General features: G+C 43.4%; 1 protein-coding gene across 1 annotated transcript; it reads right to left on the bottom strand.

Moving 5' to 3' along the window:
- Positions 1-2,076: 2,076 nt before the first annotated feature.
- On the bottom strand, positions 2,077-17,049 carry Cdo1 (cysteine dioxygenase type 1). The gene is made up of 5 exons (XM_052155821.1): positions 16,676-17,049; positions 12,255-12,332; positions 9,251-9,405; positions 4,707-4,876; positions 2,077-2,784 (listed from the first exon to the last, which is right to left on the bottom strand). The coding sequence occupies exons 1-5, from the start codon at positions 16,843-16,845 to the stop codon at positions 2,755-2,757; spliced, it is 603 nt and encodes a 200-aa protein (XP_052011781.1). The 5' UTR covers positions 16,846-17,049; the 3' UTR covers positions 2,077-2,754.

Here is a 17,049-nt window from a genome sequence, read left to right as displayed (position 1 = left end):
AAAATCTCTTTCTTAACAGTTCTTCCAAGCCAAAAGGGAGGCTCCTATCACAGATCCAATTGCTTATCAAAGAAGTCTCTGGCTCCTCCCTACTCCCTTGGCCGGCTGAACCTCCTGAACAAGTCAGGAGGGACTGAATCTTTATGGTGGGGTAACTCAAGGTCACCCAGCTGACTTTGCCTGGGGTTACAGAGTGAAGACCACTTAAAATTGGTAGAAACTTTTCGTTCTTTAGCATTCTTATTTGTGGAAGCTTTCAGAGGTCCACCCAACTGCCTCTCTTCAGGACACACCTACCTGCATCTGATATCTGTTTAAGCTTTTATATTTTGGTAACGATTAGGTTTTCTACGTACAATAATCAAATATCCTGTAACACAGATGTATTACAGATGAACATGCCTATGTGTAAGGAGGGAGAGTCAGTCTTTATGTCCCTGCGAGTTATTTTTAAAGATATACTGAGTGTGGTAACTCATAGCTATAATCCCAGGGTTTATGAAAGCCCAGGCTGGCGGAGTCAAGTTCAAGGTCAGTCTGCACTACTTAATGAGTTTTGGGACAACCTGGGCTACACAGAGTTCTAGGATAATCTGGGCTACAGTGTGAGACCCTGTCTCAGACATCCAAAATAAGTAAATAAGCCAGGACTAGGGTATTAGTGCAGAAAAGGGCATTTGCTTGGCTTGCATGGGGCATGGCTTTGATCCTCAGTACTGCGAAATATAGCCAACCTCCAACCCTCCCCCCAGAACCACAAAACCTAGCCAGGCATGGTGGGACAGTACCTGAGAGGCAGAGACCTGAGGATCATCTCAAGCTTGAGGCTAGTTGGTAGGCCACTAAGAGATATGGTCATAAAAATGAATGGAAATCTGTAACTGGTGGGGGTAGAGTGGTGGGGGGTGGCATCTCCAGGACGTGACAGAGACCTGGGATAAGGGAGGTGCCCAAAAATCAATGGGGGTGACCTTAGCTGTGACTCACAGCATTGGGACTATGGGACATGAAGAGGCCACCTCCTGTATCCAGGCAGGAACCCCAGTAGAGTGATAGGTACACCAACTCACTCACAAAACTTTATCCTGTCTACAAGAAATGCAGGGATTAGCCAGGCGGTGGTAGCGATACCTTTAATCCCAGCACTTGGGAGGCAGAGGCAAGAGGATTTCTGAGTTTGAGGCCAGTCTGGTCTACAAAGTGAGTTTGGGACAGCCAGGGCTACACAGAGAAACCCTGTCTCAAAAAAAAAAAAAAAAAAAAAAAAAAAACCAAACCAAAAAAAAAACCCCAAAAAACCCCCAAAACAACAACAACAACAAAAACAAATCCAAAAAACCAAAAAGAAGAAAGCAATCCCACCATGTCTCGTGTACATCTTTTGACTACTTATAGTCATTGTGTCCTACCTATCCCAACATGGGCACACCCTTTTTTCAAATACGGCTTTTGAAACAATCATGGTGAGAAAAAAAAAATATATATATATATATTTTTTTTGGTTTTTTGGATTTCGTTTTTTCGAGACAGGGTTTCTCTGTATAGCCCTGGCTGTCCTGGAACTCACTCTGTAGACCAGGCTGGCCACCAGCTCAGAAATCTGCCTGCCTCTGCCTCCCGAGTGCTGGGATTACAGGTGTGTGCCACCATGCCTGCCTTAAGTTAATGTCTTTCTTATGAGAGCTGCCTTGTTTGTGGTGTCTGTTCACAGCAGTAAAACCCCATTTGAACACATGCAAGCAAGGACACACATTTTCAGGCAAGAGTGCCCCTGTGTTGGTATTCTTGTCAATTAGTGAAAAAAAAGACACAGAAATTGCTGTAACTGTTGCTTCTTGGCCTTCACAACCCTATATCACAGAAGCATCTTTTGGGATGGGGAGATGTTCAGTGGAGAAGTACTTGCCTACCATTCAAGGAAACTTGAGTTTGATCCCTACAACACACACACACACACACACACACACACACACTCCCAAACCAAAGTATTTTTTTTACATTGCTTCAGTAATATATCTAAATCTAAGAAACTAGCATTTATATTATTTTTTAAATATATGCATCAAAAAGGCAATGTGTAGTTCTTCTCAAATTCAGTTTTATTAAAGTTGTTTGGCAATTTTGGTGGCAGCTCAAGGTGAAGGTGCACATTATACATGAGTTTCAGCTTTTGTTTGCAGGAGGTCTGGCTTCACGCACATTTCTAACCCCCTGCCGCTCACTACCCAGCACCAAACTGCTATCTGCCTCCCTAGTCTCCACAGCGTAGGAATTTGTCAAATAGGGTTGAAGAAAAAATTCTCGTCAAATATTAAGAACATACAAAGTATATTAAAAGATTTCCACATTTAGACTTTCAGGTATGAAAACGGACATGTGATAGTTCGTTGTGTCTTATTTTTACTTATTGATTATTAAAATTCAAAGACCAGAGTGTTTCCTAAGGATGAAAAACCCCACTGAAAGCCCCCAGTAGAGTTTCTATGGATAACCCCTCCCCCAAGTAGAATTAGAAGACAAAAGAACCTGGTCATTAAAAACTTGGTCATTAAAAATCAAGTGACTTTTTCTTTAGTGGGATTTTTCTCCTGCATAGCTTGGGCATCGTTTGCTTCCTTAGTACACACCCTTTGCAGCGGAACTGAGCACAGACTTATAACTATGTAACTAGACAGCAAATGGTGGATGGCCTCTCTGTCCAAGGTAAAACATTCAGTGGACCCGGAAGCAAAACTTTGAAGAGCTTGGTAGACTCTAGTTGTTCTCCAGTGACCCGGAAGTTGGCTGTAAGAAAGGAAAAGAGAAAGCTGTGTAAAAATTTTTGACACAGGGGCATATAAGCTTGTTCTAAGTGACCCCTACCCTCCAAAGACCGTGGGAAAACTCATATTTACATTACAGTTCATAACAGTAGCAAAAGGACAGTAATGAAGTAGCAACAAAAATAATTTTATGGTTGTGTGTGTGTGTGTGTGTGTGTGTGTGTGCCCGCACGCACGGGGGTGGGGGTGGAGAGGTAGAAGTCAGTCACTATGATGAAGGGTCGCAGCATACGGAGTGTTGAGAACCATTGCTCTAAGTGGTTTAGTTTCCTAAGCAGAATTTGAAAGTCTGGCCTTGGCAATGTATCCTAATGGCTTTCTTGTGATAAGACAATCTTTTGGAGTTCTGAACATGGAAGACAAAGGCGAAACAGATCAATAAGATGCTTGAGGATTAAGCCGGGCAGTGGTGACGCACGCCTGTAATCCCAGCACTCTGGGAGGTAGAGGCAGGCAGATTTCTGAGTTCGAGGCCAGCCTGGTCTACAGCGTGAGTAGCAGGACAGCCAGGGCTACACAGAGAAACCCTGTCTCAAAAAAACCCAAATCCAAAAAACCAAAAACCTAAAACCAACCAACCAACCAACCAAACAAACAAACAAACAAACAAACAAAAAATCCCAACCAACCAAACAAACGATGCCTGAGGACTGTAACAGCCTACTTCCATGGCCTGTTTCTTGACATGTCTCCATGTACTTCATGATTAAACGATCCGTTCCAATTTATTTCATCAATGGAGGAAGACTATCCTACCATAGCAGTATTGGTTATCTTAAGGGGGAAATGCTGGTCCTTCAAGAAGGATGTCTTAGCACATCCCAATCGATTTGTGGTCTAAGGACAGCACATCTCAATAAACCAGCACACGTGCCAGTCAAAACACAGACTTCAGGCAGTCTTAGCAAATACAATTTAATGATATCCCAGTAAACTAATCCTCTAAATATTGTCATATTTAGAGGAAACAGGCCAAATAAAGACTTCATTCCAATTTCTCAAGTAAAGAAAACATTTTCCTTAGGAATGACCACATGTATTGAAGTTTCTCAAAAATAATATGTCTTTGTATCTAATTTAAGGTTTTTGTTGTTGTTGTTGTTTTGTTTTTGTTTTTGTTTTTTCGAGACACGGTTTCTCTATGTAGCCCTGGCTGTCCTGGAACTCACTCTGTAGACCAGGCTGGCCTCGAACTCAAAAATCCGCCTGCCTCTGCCTCCCAAGTGCTGGGATTAAAGGCGTGTGCCACCACTACCCGGCCTAATTTAATTTTTAAAAAATAAATTATCTTCAAGGTTTAAGAAATAATTAGGAGAGACTGGAGTTTTATCCTGTGATCTCATCCAAGAATATCTTAGATTTATGATATTTAATTAATGCTTATTATTTTTACCTTTCAGATAATGTGTAAATATGCATGCTTGTGTGGGGGTACGTGCATGTGACTGAAGGTGCCCAAGGAGACCAGAGGCATTAGATGCTCTTGGAGCAGGAGTTAAGGGCAGATAGCTGCTGCCCAACTACAACTGTAGGTCCACTGCAGATCCTCTGCAAGGATGCCATTAGCTCTTACCTGCTGAGCCATCTCCAGCACGTTAAATAATACTTAGATCAATAAGAGCCTACACACACAATGCACTACCACCAATCCCCAAGTCATGTATTTTTTTTAGATTTATTTCATGTTTTGCTTACATGTATGCATGTGTACCATGTGCATGCCTGCCCACAGAGTTCATAAGTGGACATTGGCATAAGTGGACATCAGGTCTCCTAGAAATGGTGTTAACAGTGGTGTGGACCCCATGTGGGGCTTCTGCAAGAGCTCCTGAGCCATCTCTCTGCCTCCTTCCAAGTCATTTGAACGCAGGACACTGTACTTACAAACGGAGTCCTGATTCCGAATTTGCTGTGGAATGTCATGGTGACTTTGTTTTTATGCCCCGTTCTTTGATCGAAGGCATGGCACGTGTCGAAAGGCGGACTGTACAAGTGAAGGCTCACAGCAGGCTCTGTGTGGCTGGCGTTCTCCACTCGGTGCAAGCCAATGGAATCTTTACAGACAGGAGAGGGCAGAAAACAACGAAGGAACCAAGGTAAGAAGGTTTGTCATCGCCCACGGTCTTCAACTGATAGTGACGAACAAGGAATGATGCACATTAGGCTTCAATGCTGGTTATGCACAGTAAGGGTCACGCAGGCCATCGATCCTGCAAACTATCTCACACTTCAGTCGCACATGAAAACAAGATAAAATACAGTGGGAGAGAAAACACTCACAAGAACTTGAAAGCTTAAAAGATAGTGTCATAAAGATAGAGGGAGAGGGAGAGAGGGAGGGAAGGAGAGGGAGAGGGGGGAGAGGGAGAGGGAGAGGGAGAGGGAGAGAGGGAGAGAGGGAGAGAGGGAGAGAGAGAGAGAGAGAGAGAGAGAGAGAGAGAGAGAGAGAGAGAGAGAGAACCCTAAACCACTCAAGGAAAAGGCCAAAAGAACCAAACCAAAACCCAAAACCCAACAATAGAAAACCCCAACCCTGTATTTTGAATTTCTCAAACAGCTCAGGAATGGGCAGTTTCAGGTTCTTCTGGAAAGGAGGGAAGACTGGGCTGAAGACCACGGATTGGTTGAAAGGCTATGACAAAGTAGGGTCTCGAAACCCACTTCACCATTCCCTTCACCTCCATGCTCCCAACCTTAAAAGCCGGAGATTTGCTCTCTAGAACTAGAAAGAGTCTGGCGGCAGGGCTCAGGCCTGGTAGATACCAAGTCGAAAGCAAGCGAGCGAAGCCTCAGGCCACACATGAATGGCAAAGTACCGCTTTCCTCACCAGCCAAGCACCATCCAGGAGTTCTGTCTTCAGGCAGAGAAGGAAGCATTCTGCCTCTGGGACCTCTGTGAAAGGCCTCTGCCTGACCCTCAGAGAGAGAACAAGCCAACAAGCCTCATCCTGTGTTCTGGGCCACCAAGTGAAGTGTTTTTGTCCCTGGATTTTACACATGAGCACACAACCAAGTTAGCTTCTGGTACAGAAGTCATACAGTGGCCTTGATCAGCCTGGAACAGCAAGTTACAACAGGACACTGAGGGGAGCTGGAAAAGTCTATTATTAGCATTCTCCCTGAGACAAAATACCCAGAGGGGAAGAGGACGTTGGAGGTTTTTTGTTTTACTTATTTGAGGAGAAGTGTCTCACCCAGCCCACCGTCACTTTGAACTCCTGATCCTCCTTTCCCGATCTCCTGCGAGCTGGGTTGGTTTTTGTGGGACTGGGGATGGAAGCCAGTACCTGGTGCACACGTGCTTGGGAAACACCAGCTGAGCTACACAAGGTTTCTCAAAAGAAAAAGGCAGTGGGGTGTGATCGTGCACACCTGTAGGAAACACTGAGGAGGCAGAGGCAGGAGGATAGCCAAATAAAACAAAAGCTGAACAGAAGGGCTGGCAGAAAAAGTTGAGGCAGGCTCAAAGAATAAAAACAAAACAAAACAAAGATTAAACTAATAGGAAAGAGGAAAAGATCAAAGGGGAAGTTCAGGAAGGTTAATGTCCAAACAAGAGGCCTTTCAGAGCCAGAACTGGTGGGAAAGACATGAGGAGTTTTCTTGCGTTGGTGGGCACAAGCCGACTGTCCAAACTGAACAGACCGAGCATCTGCCAGAGCGAGGCATCCCAGTGACCTTATTACTGTGAAACAACCCGGAGCAGAATAAAGGCAACGCGTGCTAGGATTCCAAATACTTCCAGAAGGTCTTTCAGCAAGAGAGGTAAGAGTCAGATGACAAAGGACTTTCAACAGGAATAGGATACACTGAAATGCAGAGGTACAGACTTCTGAGGGGCCGTGAGGACAGGTCCCAAGCCACACCCAGCTACTTCATCTGTCGAGTTGTACGGTTTGGATACAGGGTGCTGTTGTTTTGTTGCTGTTGTCTTTAGATATTAGGAAGTCTCAAAAATGTACTGTCCATGCCTCCTTTCATGAAGAGACATGGGAAGATATGCTGACCCAAACTAGGGCGTGAAGCAAGAACAAAGAAAACCCAAGTTCACAACAGGAAAAACCAAAGAGAAGGCTTGGGTGACGTCAAGGGGACTCAGAGCTTGACTGTGAGCCTGGTCTAGAGATAACCAGTCAGGAAGAACTATTTCCCGGAAGATAAAACAGACAGACAGACAGACAAACATGTGTGCACTCTTACTCTCTTTCTCTCCTCCCTCCCTCCCCCTTCCTCCCTCTCCCTCCCCCTCTCTCCCCCAAATAGTTTTTTTCACGACATGGACTAGCTGTCCTGGAACTCACTCTGTAGACCAGGCTGGCCTCAAAGTAACAGAGATCCCCCTGCCTCTGCCTCCGGAGTGCTGAGATTAAAGGCGTGCACCACTATGCCCTGCCCAGTGTGCTCCTTTTGAGACAGGGTTTCTCTGTCTCCTAAGTTGACACCAAACTCATGTAGCTCCAACTTGCTTCAGACTTGCAAAGCCCCTCCTGTCTCAGCCTCTTGAGTGCTGGAATTACAAGGCACGGCAACACTTTGAACTAATAAAACCAAGATGACCTAGCACCTGTTGATCACTACTAGATCTAGTCACTCATTCTTTAGAAGAGCCCAGGGCTCGTTCACGAACCTCACCATTCTGAGCACTGTAGCCCCGTCTCTTGTTCTTTCCTGTGCCTGGTATACCCTGCTGCAGTCTTACTGCACCTTTCTTGGTGACTTTTATCAAGGTCCGTTAGTCAAGTCCTGTCGACCTTTTCCCACTTGAAACAGGCTCCTGGGACTCTGTTCCAACTCTCCTCTCACCTCTACCCTCTGCTGTAGGTTGCTACCAAATGGGTAAAGACATTCTGAATTTTACAGTTCTGTGAATGGGGGAGACTTCATCTCTCCACTGTTCTTGGAGGCTCATGTCTTGATCTTGTTTATAATCTCCTCATAACTCCTGCCTAATGCCATCTTTCTTCTTCTTTTCCATTTAACCCTCCCTTCCCCCATTTCCTCAAGGTTCTATTCTCTGCAAGGACTGGGAACCTTCCCCTGATCATATCCACGCCCACCCCTGACCTGTAAAAACCAGAGGCTGGAAACTTGTAGCTTTTAATGTATTTAAGGAGTAATTAGTCTACAAAAATATTCAATATAGCTCACCTCATATCTTACTGATTGGCAAAAACTAACATTAAAAACTAGAACTTAACACTTCTATGAGAAAAGAATCAGGACAATCTCACTGGGTTGGTGACACTCCTATCCTTTTAATGTTCATCAGGTCCTCGTCAAAGCTTTTTAATCCCAAATCTGCAGCTCTCTCCTTCAATGTGCATGACTGGCCTGCTACTGGCTTCTTCATGGAAGACCTCTAACAAAGCTCTTTTTCATATACAATGTACATTCTCAAAGACTCTGATTCTAACCAAAAGTAATTATCCTAAGAGGCTTTTAGCTTTATTGTGCTATGGTACAGGTGACAAGTCTGTCCTCGTAACAGTGGTGCGCCTCCTACACAGAAACCCTCAAATATTTGAGAAAACAGAGAAAAGCATCTAAGGAGGAAACCACAGCCTTGTGTGATGTGAATAGAAGAGAAAACGTTTCCCATCCAGTCGGATCTCTGTAAGCGATCTGCGTTCCTAAACTAATAATCTAACAATCTTAAGCCAAGCAGCAAGGCCAATTCTAGACTTAAGATATATGAAGGAAGTACTGTGCTTGCCAGAGAAAGACTGTAATATTTTATTTTATATAAGCAGGACAGCATCCTGATTAAAAGCATATGTTTGGACTCAAACTACTTGGATTCAAATACTGGCTACACCTTTAAGACCTGAGTGACTCCAGACAAGTTATTTAATCATCATATGCTCTGGCAGCCTCATATATAACTGAGATTAAAAATTATGAATCTTATATGTTTTCACAAATCTTTGGAAAGTTACAATCCTTTTTAGAAATAGAAGTAAACTCACTGCCTCTCCTGGGAAGCATTTGGGGCTATTCCAGATGACATGTAGGGGAAAGAACAAATTTTTGGTAAGATATCTTTAAGTCACTGCCCAACAATATACATTGCAAAATTTCCCTTGAGAAAAGTCTTTTGGGGTATGCAGTTAAAAAAAAAAATAGGCACTAGCTAATGTTCTTAATCACTTCCAGAACATGTTGCATTTTCTAACACAAAGGCACTGTACGTTTCCCAATTAGACACAGCTCTTGTGCATAAATGCATATCCGTCTTTCTGTGTTCTAACCTTGGGCAGATAAATGACTTCCCAACAAGAGGTGGTCTCCGTGCATGTGTTTTGAGTGAATGAGTCCAACCCTGCTTTAAAGCCTTAGAACCCCATTGTGTTTAGACCATTTTCCATCAACATGCATAGCTAAGAGTTGGGTTTTTCCAACACCCTCACAGACAGAGTATATAATATTACCATTAATGTAGGCACACTGGTTTTCCCTCAGGGTTCTTTCAGACTTCTTGACCATCTCGTTGGATTTTTTGTCAGGCCAGTCAAACAATGTCTCCTTTAGATTTCCTTGCAGCAGCTTCAGAAAGCAGTGTGAGTCCGTGTGGTCGTGGATACTGCTATATATGCACAAAACGACAGATGAACTCAGTGGTTGGTCCAGTACCCATCGCTTGAGCTTAAACAGATACACTGTCCAGAAGCTCTCTGGACCTAACTCATCTCAGATGCTTTAAACCTATCAACTTCCAATTCAGTACTATTACTCTGTGTACAACAACACATCACCCATATCAAGGCATGTAACTTACAGCTTTGATGCATACCAAAGAGCAGCTTGTGTTTTAAAAGTGTTGTCCCAGTAACATGGTAACAAAACACGAACTCAGAAACCTTTCCTTTTAGTTTGTCCCCCCAATACAGTTTTTGTCTGTTTGTTTTTGGTTTGGAATATTTTTTTATAATACTTGTTTTGTTTACAGTTGCCTTTGAGACACAGATTTATTATGCAGCTAGGACCGGCCTACAATTCATGATCTCCTTGCATTAGAAGGGAGGATTACAGGTTTGCTGGGACTTGAGGTGTGACACAATGCCCAGAAAAAAAAATGCAGATTTTAATAACTCATTCAGGCTGAACTAGAGTTTGGTAAAGAAAGAATATTAGGAGTGGAAGATTGCTCACATAGTGTGTGAGGTCTTAGATTTTGTCTCTGGTATCACACACACAGAGATATACACAGACACACACACTCTCACTCACAGACTCATATACATACATACATATATACGTACATACATATGCACACACTCAGGGAGAGGTTCATTAGAGAAAAATTTAAAAGAACAAAGTTAACTCATCTATGATAATGGACAGCCTTGGAATCGTTGGATATTTTATGTCCCCCCACCCCCAGGTGTTTTCTCTTTTCTTCTCCTTGTGTGAGGGAGAATGTATATGTGAACATATGCATGCTTATCCTGAAATGATGACATGAGGTGTTCTTCGTATTAACATCTTACAGACTTGGAGTGGCCTACCTGTGGTGATCTTCTGATGCTGGTGGGAGAAAGAAAACTGCACATTAAGTAAAAAGGAATTTATTCATGGGATCTTAGAGCAATCTTAGACTTAGGTGAAGTCATAACAGCTGCATGGATGATAAAAATACATTTAAGTGTATATAATTTTTAGGATTTGCATCATATTGAATTCTGCTAATGTTTCAATGTACCATAAAAGAACTGTTTCCTGAGTCCGTATGCTCTAATCCTAGCCTTGCTAATCTGTTTTTAAGAAATACTGAATGAATGACTGTTTCCCTACCCCATTTCACCAATTGTTCATTTCAACATTTGCTCCCTAGAGATCCCACACCCTAATGCCTCATAATCGTGCATTCTTTTCTCTCATCAAAAATGGGTCTGGGTTATATTTTGAACCGAACCTGACACATCTTGTTTAAAACATATAATAATATTCAGTCGGCAACAAGGCTGACAAATGTGCACGCGACAGAACAAGGACACTAATGGTAACTCTTTAGTGTTAGTTTAAATTCCCTTCCTGGTAAAGAAGTTAAACAGTAAACTGGAAGCAGAAAGACTTCTTCTGCATTTCTGACGTGTTTTTCTCCCTCCAAATCTTGCCGGTTTGGTCTTTGGTCCCACAGTTGTTGACACACCTCACACACTACAAAGGTCAGGGTTAAGCCTAGTTCCCAAAACCGTTTAACTCCATAGTAGACGGAGAGGTTAGATTAAGGTGAGCATTTTCTTCTTTCGAAATATTACTCATTTGGGAAAGAGGCTTGTTTTTTATTTTTTTTTTTACATTTATTTATTTATTTATTTATTTATTTATTTAGTGTGTGTGTGTGTGTGTGTGTGTGTGTGTGTGTGTGTGTGTAAGAGTTCTTTCTCTTGTGAGAGAATTGGTTCTCTCCTTCTACTCTGTGGATTCCAATAACTGAACAGAGACTCACTATTCTTGGTAGCAAGCACATCTACCTACTGAGCCATTTCGCTGGCCCTGGGGGTCTGGTTTTAATGTACATAGTGCATGCCTGAGCCCCCAGTCCCCACGATAATGCCATGCTGAGAGCATGGGACAATGTAAAGAAATAATTCTAAGATGTGAATTGCCCTCCTTTGTAGAGTTGGTGTTTAGCCTGGCACTACTTACTGTTCATGTACCTGGCCAAGCACTGTGAGAAATACCTTGAATGGGAAGGGGGGGGGTGCATCTTGGCATTAGAAGGTAGAGTGCACACTTAGTGTACAGTGACATGCATTTGATTCCTAGCGTTGAAAAACATAAGATTTATTTTTAAAATATTTATTTATTTAGTTGTTTTTGAGACAGAGTCTTGGTATATAGCTCTTGCTGTCCTAGAACTCACTGTATATACCATAACTTAGAGGGCTGGAGAGATGGCTCAGGGGTAAGAGCACTGACTGCTCTTCCAGAGGTCCTGAGTTCAATTCCCAGCAGCCACATGGTGGCTCACAAACATCTGTAATGGGATCCGATGCCCTCTTCTGGTGTGACAGAAGACAGCGACAGGGTACTCTTATAAATACCATAACTTAGTCTAACTGAACCTTGAATTATCAAATAGCTGTTTAAAAATGCATTATAAAAGTAGTTAATAGTTCGAGAAGTTGAGAAAATGTGCAAAATAGAAGTGTGTGTATGACCTCAACTTCGTGAAGAACTTGTCACAAGTACATATTTACGTTAGCATAGAGTACACACCCAAATGTGACTTCATAGTAGTGATATAAATAAGGTTTTATATAACTACCCTGAACTCACAGACATTCATCTGCCTCTACCTCTTATGCTGTGATTAAAGGTGCATGTCACCACCCCTGTCCAAAACATAGATTTATCTAAGAAAAGAAATCTTGAGAGTAGGAGGATGCCCAAAGGCATCTCTGGAGTGAGGAATGGTTGCTGCATTACCTGCCATGCCCTTCACCCCAGCACAGGATCATCAGATTAAATTTCCCGTTTCCTTGATCCACAAGATTTCGAGTATACCTAAAAAAAAAAGCAAACACATTCCAGTCTGAATCTGCCCACTGAGGTAAGGGCTAAGAAAAATAAGTATAACAAAGTATCATTTAATTTATTATTATTAATTATTTTAAGCAGGGTTCTTATGTAACCCAGGCTGTGATCTCACAGTGTAGCTGGTGACTTTAACTCTTCCTGGTCCTTCTGTCCATCTTCCAAGTGCTGGGATTCCAAGCATCCCTACTAGGCTCAGTCTTACTTTCCATTTTCTGTTTAATAATTTTTCATTCAAATGTAGAGGTTCAACAGGGCTTATAGTCTGTTCTTTGTTCTTTTTTAAAAAAATTTATTAAATATTTAATTTAATGTTTATTTTATTTTAAACTAATTTTTAACTAATTAATTAAATTTCCTCTCCTATATTACATTTGGCTGCAGTCTCCCTTCCCTCCTCTCAGGGAAATGCAAAATAAAACAAAAAAACCAAAAATAGCAACAAAAAGAAACCCAAAACCAAACCAAACAAACCAGTCTTTCACCTTTTCAAAAATCCAGGCCAGAGCCATAAAAATCTCATTTATGCAAACCTATTTTCTCTCACCAGCAGCAGTTCACATCCATTTAAGGTTAAGGAATATTCCAGAATTAAATCTATACTTCGATTTTGCTCACACAGCCATCTAAAAACAACGAGCCCCAGCTTACTTCTTAGACCCCCAACAAACTGTGAGCCACTTTAATCTGCATTTTTTGGTCCTTGTTTTCGAAACAAGGAAGGCATTATTTTTAAAGAGTAGTACTTAACCTCCAGATGCATTTCCTGGAAATGGAAGATGGCATTCAAAGGTCTGCTTGCTCTCTCGAGTGCTTCCCCAGGGGAACACCTGCCTCTCCTGGTGTGCACAGGAGCATGAATCCCAGCCCCGGTGTTCTACCTTGATACAACCTGAACATGGTTTTTGAATTCAAAGACCAGAACAACAACAACAAAAAAACTGTCTTCAAGAGCTGAGTTTTGACTTCTCTGAAATTTATGCCTTTCCCCCCCTGATCCAGGGAGAATGGCAAGACCTTTCTGTATTTTGAATCACTGGCTTTGCTGAGGTAGCCGCTCAGTCTTTACTACCAGAGATAATTCAAATGTCATGTTTCTCTATGCTTATCAGTCCAAACTAATAAAAAGTAGCGTTCTCAGGCGAAGGTATTTGGAAAGCCCATGATTCTAGGAAAGAATCTTGCCATTGTGTGGGGGCATTTTCCCCACTTCTAGTAGCTAAAGTAGGCTCTGAGGGCTGAGGTTTCATTAAAGACTATTCTAGAATTCTGCCCAGTTTTACTACTAAGGCACTGACACAAACGCATTCAAAAGCACTCAGGAGGAAAAGCTCTGCAGCAGTAAGCTGGGGACTGAAGTTAGACTGAACAAAGGCCACACTAGGTCAGAATGCTAACGCTTTGACTATTATAATGGGCAGGGAAAAAAAAAAATCCAAACCAAAACAACCGTCTTAAGGATACTTGAGCTCTCAAGTTGTAATTGGGTCCAAATGGTTCCGTTGTTAGCATCTAACCAGCAAAGCCGGCTGGGTGGGACATTCATCCTAGGCTGCTGTTTCTAGGGGAAGGAAAGGGTTGTTTGTTCTCTTAGTCATCTGTTACCTCACGCACTCCAGGCCACTTTCCTTCAGTCTTGTCCTCCCTACCATCCCCCAAGCTTATGGGCAGGCACTTGTAGGATATGAGTCTCCAGAGAGTTGCTAAGTACTATAATATTCATTATTATTGTTATTGTTATTATTATTATTATTATTTAGTTTTTCAAGATAGGGTTTCTTCATGCAGCCTTGGCTATCCTGGAACTCTCTCTGTAGACCAAGCTAGCCTCAAACTCAGAGATACATGCCCCTTCCTCCCAAGTGCTGGGGCTAAAAGTGTCTACCACCGTCATCCAGACTATTATTTTCTTTTTAGTTATTTGTCTCCCTTATAGTCTAGCTCCTTACAACTTAAGAACAGGCTGCACACACAATAAACAGGGTTCCTGTGCAACACCGCACTTCTCCAGAGAACTCAGTCTGGATGTATGGAACATGCATGGTTAGCCTTGTTCCCAGTCCCCAGATCACAGATGGGAACCGGAGGCACTAAGGATCAAAACACCACAGAATTCACTCCTGTTCACCCGTCTCCGCTCTTCTTTGTAGCCCACACACACCACTCAGGACTTCACCTTAACTTATGAGCTTTGCCTTGGCTCAAACAAGAAGTTCTTGGCAATGTCATTGTTCTAGAGAGCAGGAGCTGTGTGCAGCACACCTGGTTAACTTCTCTTGGACAATGCCAAATCTAGCCAGATAATGCTACTATAATAAAAGAATATGTTATGGGTCTAGAACAGTGCTTCTCAATCTTTCTAATGCTGTGGCTCTGTGATACAGTTCCTCATGCTGTATTTTTGTTGCTAGTTCATAAATCTAATTTTGCTACTGTTATGAACTGTAACATAAATATGTGTTTTCTGATGGTCTTAGGCAACCCCTGGGAAAGGGTCGCTCAACCACTGAAGGGGTTGTGACCCACAGGTTGAGAACCACTGGCCTAAAGGAAATTGCTTAGCAGTTTAGAACCCAGGCTTCTAAATGGTGCATTGCATAGTAGAATGTGGAATCATAGAAAACAGAAACAGTTTTCTGAATGTACAGCCAAAAATTAATTCCGAATAAACTGGAATGTGAAATATATCGGTACCTGGCAGCCCTCGTCTGTGTCACCACAGACTCCATAGCAATCTTGGTTCTTTGTAAACACTATTTATTATGAATGTGCGCATCATGTGTGCATTCGGGCATACGCGCACCGTGCTGCTGACCTGAAGCTCAGGTGGCATCTTTTTGAAGTTTTCACGCAGCTCAGGCTGTGACAGCTGAGGTTTGCCCGCCTTGCCTACCTCTCAAATGCAAGTTATTAGGCCCAGCCTCTACTGTTTTTCATGTTTAATAATCTTTCATTCAGATGTAATATCAAAATAACAAGTATTCAGCAACATCTCTTTATGTAAAAGCGAATAATCCATCTTGTTAGTAGGTATATTTGCTTTAATCTTTAAGAAATGGTAAAATTACATGTATGCCATTTTTAAAATACTATGGTTGACTTCTAGTACTTTTATTTTAGACGCCGTACATGGAGCTATGGAAAAGTTTTTCAGGCCGAAGGGGCTGCAGTGGCCCTGGCTCAGTGTAGGCTCCTAATCAGTAACAGGAAACAAACCTGTAGAGAGTACTTAACTCTTTTCAGGCTGGTAAAACTGAGATAAGAACAGCTTTCTCTCTCTCTAGGCTTAATGACTGGAGGGGCCTTGGCCCACCAACTGGCCATTACCTGCCCGCATTTAAGAGCCAGGACCTGTCAGGTGTACCCTTGCAGGACCCAGCCTGGAACCGAGCCATCAGAATCAAAGGAAAGTGTTTAGGATCACTCCCAAACGCAAAATGCCACCTTCTTTGTCCTTAGTGTTTACTATTCACAAGTCCCAAAATACAGTTGACATGGTCCTTTCTGACAAAGCTTTATTGTATATGTTACAAGTTACCGAGAGACAATTTTCAAGGAAAAGCCCCATTCTCTGCCGTCCTTTCCGCCAGCCAGTTCCCTCCTGCTAGCCTGACTATCTAGTACAAGCACGGAAACTTGCTCTTTCTTCCACACATGACCTCTCAACCTCCAGGTGACTTCGTTTTCCTCTGGTCCCCATTCTGACTTAACCCCTAAGTCAAGGCTTCAAAGGTCCCAGTCTACCAGACACTTCTTACAGGCAAGCCCGGAAAGAAGCGCTCTTTATTTAATTTTCCCATCTAGATTCTGGAAAACAAGGGCAAGAAGGGGCCAAAGGCTTGGGGGGCTGCAAAAGCCACGATGTGCCCATTTTGCAAAACCCGACCGTGGGTGAGTCAACCCTCAGTGGGGCGGTGAAAGTGTCTTGGAAGAACTGGATAGTAACAGCTGGCAAAGCCCGAGCGCTATTTTACATTACAGCATTCGAGGGTTGGGGATGAAGATTGACTGGGGTTGTGTCTCCCACCACCACCATTTTCTGAATGTTTGGTAGGGTGATCTCCCGGAGAGTCCTCTGAGGTTCTGCAGTCAGTTCTAGGAGCTCTAACGTGCGAGGAGTCCGAGGGGGTCCCTGCAGTGCAGTGCCAGCAGTGGCTGCAGGGGTGGGGTGTCTCTGTCAGAGGCTGGGGGGCTAGGGCGGTGGGGGTTTTGCGAGCAAGAGACAGCTGAAAACCCGAGAGCCACGCGAGGGTGGGGTGGGGCTCCCTTTCAACGGAGTGGACCTAGCTTTGCAGGAGCCCGAGCGCGCTCACCTGTATTGATCGAATTTGGCATACAAAGCCCACTCGGCGGGATTGCTCTCATAGGCTTCCAGTACAGCCTGCACCTCCTCCACGTTGACTTCGTCCCCGGCGAAGAGCTCATGCAAGATGCGGATGAGGTCGGTCAGGGTCCGGGGCTTCAGCAGCTTGGTCCGTTCCATCCCCGCAGGGCTGGGGCGCGTCTCTTCAGGCCAGCCGCCGAGGACGCGAGCGCGCCGAGGACCCCCAGCTGCAGGCTGCACGACCACACACACCCGGGACCCCGGCGCCGGGGACCCACCACGCTCAAAGCTCTCGCAAGGGAATCAAAACGCAAGACTAGGAGTCTCCGTAGGAGATCAGCCTGAAGCCCCAACTGGTCAGGA

Source organism: Apodemus sylvaticus, chromosome 13 (assembly GCF_947179515.1).
Source record: "Apodemus sylvaticus chromosome 13, mApoSyl1.1, whole genome shotgun sequence".
NCBI classification, from domain to species: domain Eukaryota; kingdom Metazoa; phylum Chordata; class Mammalia; order Rodentia; family Muridae; genus Apodemus; species Apodemus sylvaticus.
The sequence above is the reverse complement of the archived record's forward strand: the minus strand, read 5'-3'. Positions and strand labels throughout refer to the sequence as shown.